The 14458-nt window shown below is 42.0% G+C and overlaps 1 protein-coding gene across 1 annotated transcript in view; it reads right to left on the bottom strand.

Moving 5' to 3' along the window:
• Positions 1–14458, bottom strand: part of fgfr3 (fibroblast growth factor receptor 3) — a 199955-nt gene that overhangs the window by 27518 nt on the left and 157979 nt on the right. The window contains 8 exon segments of the mRNA XM_034160088.1: positions 6059–6117; positions 6120–6143; positions 6146–6167; positions 6169–6217; positions 6219–6246; positions 6328–6438; positions 7002–7123; positions 8815–8960. Coding sequence (XP_034015979.1) covers positions 6059–6117; positions 6120–6143; positions 6146–6167; positions 6169–6217; positions 6219–6246; positions 6328–6438; positions 7002–7123; positions 8815–8960 — 561 coding nt within the window.

Here is a 14458-nt window from a genome sequence, read left to right as displayed (position 1 = left end):
GAAACTATTCCCCACTGCTGGGTAGTCCATCAGAGTAAATGTAAATGTTATTAAGAAATGATCAGACAGAAGGGGGTTTTCAGGGAATACTGTTAAGTCTTCTATTTCCATACCATAAGTCAGAACAAGATCTAAGGTATGATTAAAGTGGGTGGTGGACTCTTTACATTTTGAGCAAAGCCAATTGAGTCTAACAATAGATTAAATGCAGTGTTGAGGCTGTCATTCTCAGCATCTGTGTGGATGTTAAAATTGCCCACTATAATTATCTTATCTGCGCTAAGCACTAAGTCAGACAAAAGGTCTGAAAATTCACAGAGAAACTCACAGTAACGACCAGGTGGACGATAGATAACAACAAATAAAACTGTTTTTTGGGACTTCCAATTTGGATGGACAAGACTAAGAGTCAAGCTTTCAATGAATTAAGCTCTGTCTGGGTTTTTGATTATTAATAAGCTGGAGAGGAAGATTGCTGCTAATCCTCCGCCTCAGCCCGTGCTACGAGGTGTTCTGGCAGTTAGTGTGACTCGGGGGTGTTGACTCATTTAAACTAACATATTCATCCTGCTGTAACCAGGTTTCTGTAAGGCAGAATAAATCAATATGTTGATCAATTATTATATCATTTACTAACAGGGACTTAGAAGAGAGAGACCTAATGTTTAATAGACCACATTTAACTGTTTTAGGTCTGTGGTGCAGTTGAAGGTGCTATATTATTTTTTCTTTTTTAATTTTTATGCTTAAATATATTTTGCTGGTTATTGGTGGTCTGGAGCCAGGCATCGTCTCTACGGGGATGGGGTAATGAGGGGATGGGCAGGGGGAGAGAAGCTGCAGAGAGGTGTGTAAGACTACAACTCTGCTTCCTGGTCCCTACCCTGGATAGTCACAGTTTGGAGGATTTAAGAAAATTGGCCAGATTTCTAGAAATGAGAGCTGCTCCATCCAAAGTGGGATGGATGCCGTCTCTCCTAACAAGACCAGGTTTTCCCCAGAAACTTTGCAATTATCTATGAAGCCCACCTCATTTTTTGGACACCACTCAGACGCCAGCAATTCAAGGAGAACATGCGGCTAAACATGTCACTCCCGGTCTGATTGGGGAGGGGCCCAGAGAAAACTACAGAGTCCGACATTGTTTTTGCAAAGTTACACACCGATTCAATGTTAATTTTAATGACCTCCGATTGGCGTAACCGGGTGTCATTACTGCGACGTGAATTACATCTTACCAAATTATATGCTTAGCCTTAGTCAGCAGTTTCAAATTTCCTTCAATGTCGCCTGCTCTGGCTCCCGGAAGACAACTGACTATGGTTGCTGGTGTCACTAACTTCACATTTCTCAAAACAGAGTCGCCAATAACCAGAGTTTGTTCCTTGGTGGGTGTGTCACCGAGTGGGGAAAAACGGTTAGAGATGTGAACGGGTTGGCGGTGTACACAGTGCTTCTGTTTAGGGCTACGCTTCCTCCTCACAGTCACCCAGTCGGCCTGCTTTCCCGGCTGCTCGGGATCTGCCGGAGGGAAACTAATGGCAGCTAAGCTACCTTGGTCCGCACCGACTACAGGGGCCTGGCTAGCTGTAGGATTTTCCAAGGTGCGGAGCCGAGTCTCCAATTCGCCCAGCCTGGCCTCCAAAGCTACGAATAAGCTACACTTATTACAAGTACCATTACTGCTAAAGGAGGCCGAGGAATAACTAAACATTTTCACACCCAGAGCAGAAAAGTGCGGGAGAGACAGGAGAAGCCGCCATTGCTAACCGGCTAAGAGCTAGTAGCTTGCACTAAGCTAGCGGATTCCTATAAAACACACAAAGTGAATAATGTGTAAATAATTTAGAGGTGATTCAGCAGAGGGAGTGCTTAATCAATCATCAATCAATCAATTTTTTTATATAGCCCAAATCACAACAAACAGTTGCCCCAAGGCGCCTTATATTGTAAGGCAAGGCCATACAATAATTATGTAAAACCCCAACGGTCAAACGACCCCCCTGTGAGCAAGCACTTGGCTACAGTGGGAAGGAAAAACTCCCTTTTAACAGGAAGAAACCTCCAGCAGAACCCAGGGCTCAGGGAGGGGCAGTCTTCTGCTGGGACTGGTTGGGGCTGAGGGAGAGAACCAGGAACAAGACATGCTGTGGAGGGGAGCAGAGATCGATCACTAATGATTAAATGCAGAGTGGTGCATACAGAGCAAAAAGAGAAAGAAACAGTGCATCATGGGAACCCCCCAGCAGTCTACGTCTATAGCAGCATAACTAAGGGATGGTTCAGGTGACCCTGAACCATCCCTTACTATAAGCTTTAGCAAAAAGGAAAGTTTTAAGCCTAATCTTAAAAGTAGCAGAGGGTGTCTGTCTCCCTGATCTGAATTGGGAGCTGGTTCCACAGGAGAGGAGCCTGAAAGCTGAAGGCTCTGCCTCCCATTCTACTCTTACAAACCCTAGGAACTACAAGTAAGCCTGCAGCGCTTACTTGTAGTTTAGTTTAGTTAAGGCACGTGAAGATTACACTGTGAAACAAATCGTTATCTAGTAACTAGATCAATCTAATGCACAGATTAAACAGCTACAGATACAGCAAAACACCGCTGTGCTCCGGAACAGGAAGTGATACAATACCTCAGGCAATATTTCTCTATGTTGGACGACTTGCCGTCCAGTCAATTGTATGTTCTCCACCCCCCTCCCAAATTAAGCAAACAACAAAGAGTCAAGTAAATTAGATCAATTAATTTTGTTGTGAACAGCATATGATTGATTCTGATGAGATGAATGCTTCTAAAACATCAGTAGCATGCTTGTCCTACCTTTTTAGTGGCAGAATCACACCAGGGGAGAAAGTTCAGAAGGAAGTAAGGCAGCTCCAGGTTTTGGTTTTGTTTTTTTAACATGTTCACTCAGGTTAAAATCCTCTCTCTGCTCCGCGCTCTCTGCATGCACCGATGGTTCTCAGAATGTAACGTGTCATGCCTCCATCCAGGAATCTCCGTCCCCCACCCCTCCCTCGCAGCCTGTTGACTCTGCGCGCGCACACACACACACACGCACACCGACAGCTCCTTTGGTAAACTCCGCATTTTAGACGGCTTTTGAAAAAGACAGTCACTGTTTTAATCGCCCGTCTTATCCAAACGGCAGGTCGGATCGCTCCTCAACCTCCATGTTATTGTCCTGCCTTAAGACGAGAGCGAAACAGAGTGCACGAGGATGCAGCACAATGACGTCAGATTCTGAGTCGTTTTATGCTTTGTGGATAAAATAATAATTCACGGTAATCGCGAATATGAAAAATAATCGGGAATATGAAAAATAATCGCGATTGGCGAATATTGTAATAATTGTGACTGCCCTAGTTCCTGACCTTCGTATGCCGCTCTCTGATTGGCTAGCTGTTGGCAGTAATTTCTTTCACACCAGGGGGAGAAAGTTCAGAAGGAAGTAAAGGCAGCTCCAGGTTTTGGTTTTGTTTTTTTAACATGTTCACTCAGGTTAAAATCCTCTCTCTGCTCCGCGCTCTCTGCGTGCACCGATGGTTCTCAGACTGTAACGTGTCGTGCCTTCATTCAGGAATCTCCCTCCCCCACCCCCTCCCTCGCAGCCTGTTGACTCTGCGTGCGCACACACACACACACACCGACAGCTCCTTTGGTAAACTCTGCATTTTAGATGGCTTTTGAAGAAGACAGTCACTGTTTTAATCGCCCGTCTTATCCAAACGGCAGGACGGATCACTCCTCAACCTCCATGTTATTGTCCTGCCTTAAGACGAGAGCGAAACAGAGTGCACGAGGCTGCAGCACAATGACGTCAGATTCTGAGTCGTTTATGCTTTGTGGATAAAATAAATAATTCATGGTAATCGCGAATATGAAAAATAATTGCGATTGGCGAATATTGTAATAATTGTGACTGCCCTAGTTCCTGACCTTCGTATGCCGCGCTCTGATTGGCTAGCTGTTGGCAGTAAGCTCTAACGCTATTGGTCAGTGGGAACCGATCCAATATAACTTTTAGTCCTAGCCTTTTTGGATCCTTTTGGATCCAACATAACTTTCTGGCTCCAAGCATGCCAAAATACAGGTAAATGATGGACAGAAAGGCTAAGCTGTGGAGAACACACACACACACACACACACACACACACACACACACACACACACACACACACACATATATATATATATATATATACTCAACAAAAATATAAACGCAACACTTTTGGTTTTGCTCCCATTTAGTATGAGATGAACTCAAAGATCTAAACTTTTTCCACATACACAATATCACCATTTCCCTCAAATATTGTTCACAAACCAGTCTAAATCTGTGATAGTGAGCACTTCTCCTTTGCTGAGATAATCATCCCACCTCACAGGTGTGCCATACCAAGATGCTGATTAGACACCATGATTAGTGCACAGGTGTGCCTTAGACTGCCCACAATAAAAGGCACTCTGAAAGGTGCAGTTTTGTTTTATTGGGGGGGGGGATACCAGTCAGTATCTGGTGTGACCACCATTTGCCTCATGCAGTGCAACACATCTCCTTCGCATCATCCGTGAAGAGAACACCTCTCCAACGTGCCAAACGCCAGCGAATGTGAGCATTTGCCCACTCAGGTCGGTTACGACGACGAAGTGGAGTCAGGTCGAGACCCCGATGAGGACGACGAGCATGCAGATGAGCTTCCCTGAGACGGTTTCTGACAGTTTGTGCAGAAATTCTTTGGTTATGCAAACCGATTGTTCCAGCAGCTGTCCGAGTGGCTGGTCTCAGACGATCTTGGAGGTGAACATGCTGGATGTGAAGGTCCTGGGCTGGTGTGGTTACACGTGGTCTGCGGTTGTGAGGCTGGTTGGATGTACTGCCAAATTCTCTGAAACGCCTTTGGAGACGGCTTATGGTAGAGACATGAACATTTAATACACGAGCAACAGGTCTGATTGACATTCCTGCTGTCAGCATGCCAATTGCACGCTCCCTCAAATCTTGCGACATCTGTGGCATTGTGCTGTGTGATAAAACTGCATCTTTCAGAGTGGCCTTTTATTGTGGGCAGTCTAAGGCACACCTGTGCACTAATCATGGTGTCTAATCAGCATCTTGGTATGGCACACCTGTGAGGTGGGATGGATTATCTCAGCAAAGGAGAAGTGCTCACTATCACAGATTTAGACTGGTTTGTGAACAATATTTGAGGGAAATGGTGATATTGTGTATGTGGAAAAAGTTTTAGATCTTTGAGTTCATCTCATACAAAATGGGAGCCAAACCAAAAGTGTTGCGTTATATATATATATATATATAAAAAACAATCTACCCAGTGTGCATATTGAGGTGCACAATTCTGCATAAGTGGAACACAGCAATGTGTTGCTTTAAATCATTTTATCTGGACTGCGCTCTGTCTTCCCCTCCCGTTCTCACTCTCTCTCTCTGCCTGTCTCTACCCCCTCCTCTAACTCTCCCCCCGTCTCTCTGAGAACATGCGGTGGGAGTTCTTTCATGTGCTTTTTGAACCAAATTTATGCACCTAATTTTGTTTAAAGAATTATTGCACACTTTCTGTAAATCCTATAAACTTCATTTCACTTCTCAAATATCACTGTGTTTGTCTGCTATATGATATATTTAACTGAAATTGCTGATCCAAACAACCAATGATTTTATACAGGAAAATCATGAATCAGCAGGGGTGCCCAAACGTTACATACAACTGTATTGGTAGCCCAACTTCATATCCCACCGAGCTATTTGCTCAACTTTCACATGATTACTTCAGTAAAATTCAACTGCTGTGTTATATTATAAATAAGAAATTGAAATTTAGATTGAATTACTTAGAAGATGTTGATAATCATTACATGCCACAGATACACTACAAGCAAAAAACCTGTCTTTTTAATATTACACAGTTCCATGTTCCACTATTTATCCATTAAATAAATGCGGAATACCGGAGGACTTTTTTTCTTTCTTATCCTGATATAGATAACTGAATTGAAAACATCCAGAAGTTCTCTCAAAGTGTCATCGTGGCTGACCTTTTGTGAGGCGAGGTACTCCATGCCTCGGGCCACCTGGTAGGCACAGGACACCAGGCTTTAAATGTAAGCTGCTCGTCTGGGATTTACACGTGTCAAAGGAGTAGTCCCATGCCCGGTGGGCGTCGTGCCCTCAGGTACTCTCTCAGGTTGCCTTGGAGCATATTCCACCAGGACGTACAGTGGACCTGTGCGCAGCACAGAACACAGAGTCACTTTCACAGCACATCAGCTGCACCCATCATCTCCACCTGTGGACTCTGTCTCACCATCCTGAGTGCACGCTCCCAGCAGGTTGATAATGTTTTTGTGTTTTCCGATCATCTTCATCATCTCCATCTCAGACACCAGGTCTGACAAATCTTTATCTGTTGCGTCATCTGAGACAAATGAACGAGGGAAATAAGTCAGATCATATTTATTCATTGCCTGAAGATTCCCTTGAGCAGCAAAAAACAGAAGATGAGGGAACAAAGTGTTCATTTTGAGCTAGGGGTAAGCAATCTCATATTTTGGATCGTATCTGACCCATATTGACCAAAATTACTGGACTGGATATCCAAACAAACAAACAAACTTAAAGCTCCAGAGTAAATCCTGTCCATTCTTCTTTTGCACATCTGAGTCATGTTGTGCGTTAGGGGAGTAAAAAATTTCTTCCACAGTTTGAGTTCTGTTTTGTTAGATAATTAGGTTGGCAAAGTACATCCAGACAAATTCTAAGACAGGAACAAAGGCATTGGATTGGTCTCTGTATCAGCAGATACTGAAGGTTCTAGTATCAGTATCATATCAGGAATGAAAATGTGGTATCATACCATCCCTAATTTGATCAGAAGTAATGTTTACATCGAGAAGAAGAATCCAGGAGAGGAAAGTAGTACTGCTGACACAGTCAAGGTCGAGCATTACTTCTTGTATTTGAGTTGGAGAAATCGCTAACCTTTCAGCATTTTCACAGCCACTGTAAGCGGCTTGTTGGGCTTCTCCTTATCGATACCAACAGCATCAGCCATCACCACTTGACCAAAGCAGCCCTCTCCCAGAGGTTTACCCAGAGTCAGCCTGAATTAAAAAGAAAAAAGAAAAAAAAATCTCTTCTATTGTATGTTACTGAAGTATGTTGTTTTATATCTCTTAAGGACAACAGCAGAGAGTGTCAAACACGATGCAGTGGCTTCACAGAAAGAAAAATGAAACGGCTATACAGTAGTGTTCAGAATAATAGTAGTGCTATGTGAGAGAAAAAATTAATCCAGGGTTTGAGTATATTTCTATTGTTCCATGGGAAAAAGGTACCAGTAGATTCAGGAGATTCCTCACAAATCCAACAAGACCAAGCATTCATGATATGCACACTCTTAAGGCTATGAAATTGGGCTATTAGTAAAAAAAAGTAGAAAGGGGGTTGTTCACAATAATAGTAGTGTGCATTCAGTCAGTGAGTTCGTCAATTTTGTGGAACAAACAGGTGTGAATCAGGTGTCCCCTATTTAAGGATGAAGCCAGCACCTGTTGAACATGCCTTCCTCTTTGAAAGCCTGAGGAAAATGGGATTTCAAGACATTGTTCAGAAGAACAGCATAGTTGATTAAAAAGTTGATTGGAGAGGGGAAAACTTATACGCAGGTGCAAACAATTATAGGCTGTTCATCTACAATGATCTCCAATGCTTTAAAATGGACAAAAAACCAGAGACGCATTGAAGAAAACAGAAAACAACCATCAAAATGGATAGAAGATTAACCAGAATGGCAAAGGCTCACCCATTGATCAGCTCCAGGATGATCAAAGACAGTCTGGAGTTACCTGTAAGTGCTGTGACAGTTAGAAGACGCCTGTGTGAAGCTAATTTATTTGCAAGAAGCCCCCCACAAAGTCCCTCTGATAAATAACCACACGTGCAGAAGAGGTTACATTTGCCAAAGAACACATCAACTGGCCTAAAAGAAATGAGGAATATTTTGTGGACTGATGAGAGTAAAAATGTTCTTTTTGGCTCCAAGGGCCGCAGACAGTTTGTGAGACGACCCCCAAACTCTGAATTCAAGCCACAGTTCACAGTGAAGACAGTGAAGCATGGTGGTGCAAGCATCATGATATGGGCATGTTTCTCCTACTATGGTGTTGGGCCTATATATCGCATACCAGATATCATGGATCAGTGGATATGTCAAAATACTTGAAGAGGTCATGTTGCCTTAAGCTGAAGAGGACATGCCCTTGAATTGGGTGTTTCAACAAGACAATGACCCCAAGCACACTAGTAAACGAGCAAAATCTTGGTTCCAAACAAAAAAATTAATGCCTTGCAGATGTGAAGAAATCATGAAAAACTGTGGTTATACAACTAAATACTAGTTTAGTGATTCACAGGATTGCTAAATAAAGCAGTTTGAACATAACAGTTTTGAGTTTGTAGCATCAACAGCAGATGCTACTATTATTGTGAACAACCCCTTTTCTACTTTTTTTTTTTACTAATAGCCCAATTTCATAGCCTTAAGAGTGTGCATATCATGAATGCTTGGTCTTGTTGGATTTGTGAGAATCTACTGAATCTACTGGTACCTTGTTTCCCATGTAACATAAGAAATATACTCAAAACCTGGATTAATCTTTTTAGTCACATAGCACTACTATTATTCTGAACACTACTATAAATGAAACAGCAGCGAGCGTGCTTTCTTTTTGACATCTGCTAATATGTCTGTGAGTAATGTAGATATGTATCACTGTTTTTGAAATTTTCTCACCGACTTCGAAGAAATTCCCACTTGGGGTCAGAGGGCAGTTCCAGCTCTGAGACGTTGGCCAGCACAGGACCGTCGGAGGACGACAAGCGGGCAATTCTGACCAGTGGTGTGTTGGAGTTCATTGAGGAATTGGAATCCAAGGACACCTGCTTGGGTACAAAAAAGGAAACTGTTATAGTCTCTGAAAAAGGTGCACTGATAAGTGGTGGCTTTGAACAAAGAAGACAGTGAAGACAGAAAGAAGACAAAAGCTAACACTTGAATCAGCAGAGACTGAGCTTCATATAAAATGTCATTTTTGCTACCTAGACATTTTTACACTTCATATTATAATCCCGTTGCATTCTTTTTTCAATAAGTCACGCTTCCATTTATCAGCTCTGGTCTAAACTGTGTGTTTAGGCTCAGAAGCTTATTGTATTATCATCGACAGATAATACTTTGTTTGTATATTTTTGACACAAAAATAGTTCACTCAGTTCATTGGGAAAAAAGAACTGATGAATGCACGTCCTGTCATTGAACAGTCACGCTATGCTGCAGAAAATCGATTTTGTTGAAAATTCTAGGAAACTCATATTTCTGACAACAAACATGCCTGCCCCCTTCAAGAGAAAACTTTGAAAATGAGCTGTAAAAATGAAACATCCAAAATTATTTACCACCTAGGCAGATGTGTTTAGTGATGGCAACACCTTTTGCAGGAGAAAAAAAGTTGGAGTCTTTAGTGTCCTGGGGTTTCATGTCTTACGGGGCTATTCCACAGAACGCCATTATTTTCCTTTTAATCCTGAATAGCAGATCTGGGTTCATTTTGAAGCATCATAGTAACGTCTTGATTGACCTTTGTCAATCTTGAAGAAACTTAGTATATGTAGTAGTTAAGGCCATCATCTGCACCAGATTTGAAATCAGGATACAATTTTTGAACTGTTCAAACATTTGATCCCGATTTTCAAAATCGTTGATAGTATTCGTTTGAACTTCTTTAAACGGGGTATTCATAGTGAGTACAGCTTGAGACTTGTTTGATCGAGCTCCATAGGGGTAAAAATTTGAAGCCAAAGCAGTGTTGCAGTTTTTGTTTAAAGTCAACCAGTTCGTCGGACTTGCCAGGTCTGTACTTTGTAAACAAGCCTGTTAGGAAGCATTTTAAGCCGTTTCAACCCGTTTTTGCACTTTTTTTGGATCATGGGTGAATGTAGTAGGGTGGCGCCCTGTGGAAATCCTGTTAGTGTGTGTTGTGAGACTTGGAGTCTAACCAGTGGCCTAAGGGAATGACTAAAGCTTTAGTGTAGTAGTTCTCTTCATAGAATCCTTGGCTATAACTTTATTTGTTTGGTATGACTTTAATGCAGCAGATAACAGAATATTACAGAGGAATCCTTCAAATGGTGATACAAGCACAAATTTGACAAAGTACACCTTAGATATCACTCTTGTGAAAAAACGACGGGCCACTGAATTTTCAATAGGCGGCCACGTAGGAGTGAATTGAAGAATTACGTAGGGGTCAAAATATAAAAATGCTCCAGTCATATTTAAAATTATACCACATTATTTGTCTGATTGTAAAGATTCCAAAAAGGTATAGTTTGGAGTATCTATGACTGAATTCTATAGAGTTATGGGGTAAAAACAACAAGAATGGTGACAAAGTTCAATTTCAGTTTGTACAGGGGTCAAAGTTAGAGTTGCTCCAATTTTGTTCAAAGGTGATGCAAATTACTGATTGAGTTACTAGGGTTTCAAAAACGAATAGATTGCACCATGTATCATGCTTAGTTATCACGTTACGCCGAAACATATGTCACGTCATAGAATTCAATGGACCTCAACATTGTTTGACCTTTACTTTCGAGACCAAGCATTCAACACAGTCAAAACTATTCCATTTATTATTCTAAGTAGCTCAATCAACAATTTGCACCATTTTTTTTTTTTTTTACTAAAATTGGAGCAACTTTAACTTTTGACCCCTGTACAAACTGAAATTGACCTTTGTCACCATTCTTAAGGTTTTTACCCCATAGATAGTCCAAACTATACCTTTTTGGAATCTTTATGATCAGACAAATAATGTGGTATAGTTTTCAAAATGATTGGAGTATTTTTATATTTTAACCCCTGTTTAATTCTTCAATTGACTACTACGTGGCCATCTTTTGAAAATTCAAGTGGCCCGTCATTTTTTTCAGAAGAGCAATATCTAAGGAGAATTTGTGCTGGATTTGGTGCTTGTATCACCATGTGAAGTATTGATTCAGTTATTTGCTGCACTATGGGCAGTCTTGATTGCGGGTGGGTGCTAAAGGGTTAAAATCTGACGAATATGATGCAATAATCCTACATCCGGGGACATCCTTCTCTGAGTTTTTGGGCATTACAGGGCAAACAAAGTGAAAATGCAAAGAAAAAGTGATGATGCGGTAGGAAAGTGGACATGTGTTGCTGTTTGTTTATGACCCGGAGCTCAAACATGTCGAGGCGGTTTTTGCAGGTGAGAGAACGCAGCTACTCTGGTTATCTGTGTAGGCTAACACTTACCAACATGACCTCTCCCATTTGCCTCGTCTTCCCTTCTCCACTGGGAAGCAAAAAAACACTCCACTTTTCGCAGCTGCTTCGGTGATTGCAGCCGAAAACAAAACAGTACATTATGCTGCGTTAGTATTACGCAAAAGGAGAACTTGTCAAATCCCGTGATATCATGCAGGGGTTCAAATGAGATTGCGCTGCTCTATTACTTGTGTAGTCAGGGAGCGAATAAGCTGTTTAATGGAATTTTTTTTTTTCTACCAGTCTGCTGCAAATGTGTCACATTGGAGGACCAATGTTGGAACTCATTCAGCAGCACTTTTTGACAAACAGCCTAACACCAGCAGTGACTTTTACAAACAGGCAGCCGATGGCTGCATGCAGGAGGACGCACGCACTAACAAAGATGAATGAAGGGGGAAGCAGAGGTGGGACGGACATCCCTATCCATCAGCAGGCTCCATCTCCCTCCCGATCGGCAGCCCTTCTGCTGAGCCCGTGGGCTCGTCCTCCTCCCGCCATCTATCTGACAACCTGGTGGGAGCCGGTGGCTCCAACCCAACACTACTTTTGATGAATATGTTTGTCAGTCAGCTCAGCCCCTTCAGGTGGGGTCTGCAAACACACAGGCCCACTTACCAGACTTCTCAACTCCAGGAAAATGAGAAAAAAAATATGCTGTAAACCAAAAAAAAAAAAAGACCCGATCACAATTTCAAAGGCACGAAAAGTAATATCAGATAGAACATGCCAAGCGCTTTATGGGAGATTTACTCAGAGTTATGAAGAAGAAAGGAGAGAACCAGGAGATTAGCTTTACAAAATGAAGCAAAGATTAGAGAAAAAATACAATAAAATCTTTCCCTGCACTACCTTATAAGAGCATGTATATGAGTGTCGAAAACAGAAACACTTTAAATGCCACAAAACATAAAAGCACCTGATCTGGCATAACACGACTGCCTTTACGCAGCAAGGGGGGAAAGAAAAACCCTTTTAAGTTGAACCATCATCTGCTAAATCCCAAATTTGCTGACAGCAAAAATCTTACGTGGCTTTGCAACAGACTTTATAGTAATAGTTTTCTAAAAATGTATCGCAGCCCTTTAATTATGAAGCCGGAAAGCTGGAACGTGCACAAAGCTGCCTCATAAGTGAGGGAGCTCTGAATTCAGCATGGCAAGGCATGATGAGTAACACACTCAGCTGACCCCGCTGCATCCAGAGTGTACAGCCGGGATGAAAATGGCTTTGTACTCACAAAAAGTGAGAGGTGTGCGAAAAGGTGGATTGATGCCGTGACAGAAAAGAAAAGCTGTCAAGGAGAGCTGATGAGAAGTGTGGTCTATAAAACCTCACTGATCCTGAGCCATCCAGCAACACTGCTGGTCTACAAACCCCCCTGATGCTGCATCCACAGACTGGGGGGGGGGGGGGGGGGGGGCAGGTGGCAGATGATTACAACAGAGTTTTAGGGCCACATTGAATTTCTTTTTTTTTTTTTGGACTTCGAGAATAAAGTCGTAATATTATGAGAATAAAGTCATAATATTACGAGAATAAAGTCGTAATATTACGAGAACAAAGTCGTAATTTTCTGAGGAAAAAAGTCATTACGAGAATAAAGTCGTAATTTTCTGTGAACAAAGTCATAATATTACAAGAAAAAAGTCAAATATTATATTATGACTTTATTCTCGTAATATGACTTTATTCTTGTAAAATTACGAATTTATTTTCATAATATTGTGACTTTTTTTCTCGTAAAATTACGACTTTATTCTCGTAATGTTACGACTTTATTCTCGAAGTCTAAATAAAAAAAATTCTATGTAGCCCTAAAACGCCGTCATAGGATGATGACAGCAGAGGTGGTAAGTTAGGACTGAGACAGTAACTCAAAGATGTAACGACTGCCGTATCCACCACACCACAGAACTGCCCAGGATCCTGTATGACAACCAAGCAGGAAAATAACTGGTCCATCTCTCAAAAGTAACCATCTTTCTGCTGCAACCTGCTGAAACATGAGTGTTCCTTTGGCCTTCTGCAGCTGCTGGTCTCCTCCACACTGAAGGCCAGAGATACGCGCCACATGCCCAAAATGTCATAGTTGAGTTTCCCTCACCATGCAAGTGATGCGACTCATCTGAGTCTGATACATCCAGTCATCTACATGGACAAACACCTCTGTCCATTGACCTCATGACTCCAGGAGATCTTTCTTCTTGATCTCAAAGGCTGAGGACCCAGAGACATGTATGTGGCTGCAGAGACACCTGAACGTCTTTACAAGTTCAACCACAGACACTCACGCAGCCTTTTAAGTGCTGCAATCAGGACATCCATTTATTACACAAAGATCACAGCATCAGAACACAGTCATATTAAAACAGGAACCCATGTCAAATCTGATTAAAAAATGAGTGTCGCTGTGCTGGTTACTGTCCATTTTTTGCCATTGTTTGGGATAAATTAAGGTAGCGTTTGTCTTTGCATGGTTTAGGTGATGGTCTAGTGGTTAAGCATTGGCCTTGAGACCAGAGGATCCTTGGTTCAAATCCCAGCCTGACTGGAAAATCACTAAGGGCCCTTGGGCAAGGTCATTAATCCCCTAGTTGTGTAGTGGGCTCCTTGCACTGCAGCACCCTGGCATCGGGGTGAATGTGAGGCATTGATATGTAAAGTGCTTTGAGCATCTGATGCAGATGGTAAAGCGCTACATAAATGCAGTCTGTTTACCATTTGCAGTTGTGGTAAGTGTAACAAGTTGAAAATTTTTAATTTTTGATGGTGATTACCACTTGTGTGTGGGCTGCTGCTACTCACAGCCCATTATCCATCATCCTCTCAGTGAAAACAGTGGAACAGTGGTTTACTCCACCGCTAACATGGGAACGCATCATTGCACTTGGTTTGGACCACGTTGAATTCAAGTGGGATAAGTGTGTTTACATGGAAGCAATTTCACCAGCAATGGGGAGACACAGTGCACAAATGTGGTACCACATGCCAGGGGTACTGTTTTCAGTCCTGTGAGTCTGTCCATGTGTAAACAATATTTTTGTGTCCATTTCAACCAAACCTGGTGGAATGATTGAGGGTC

Source organism: Thalassophryne amazonica, chromosome 19, assembly GCF_902500255.1.
Source record: "Thalassophryne amazonica chromosome 19, fThaAma1.1, whole genome shotgun sequence".
In the NCBI taxonomy this organism is placed as follows: domain Eukaryota; kingdom Metazoa; phylum Chordata; class Actinopteri; order Batrachoidiformes; family Batrachoididae; genus Thalassophryne; species Thalassophryne amazonica.
The sequence above is the reverse complement of the archived record's forward strand: the minus strand, read 5'-3'. Positions and strand labels throughout refer to the sequence as shown.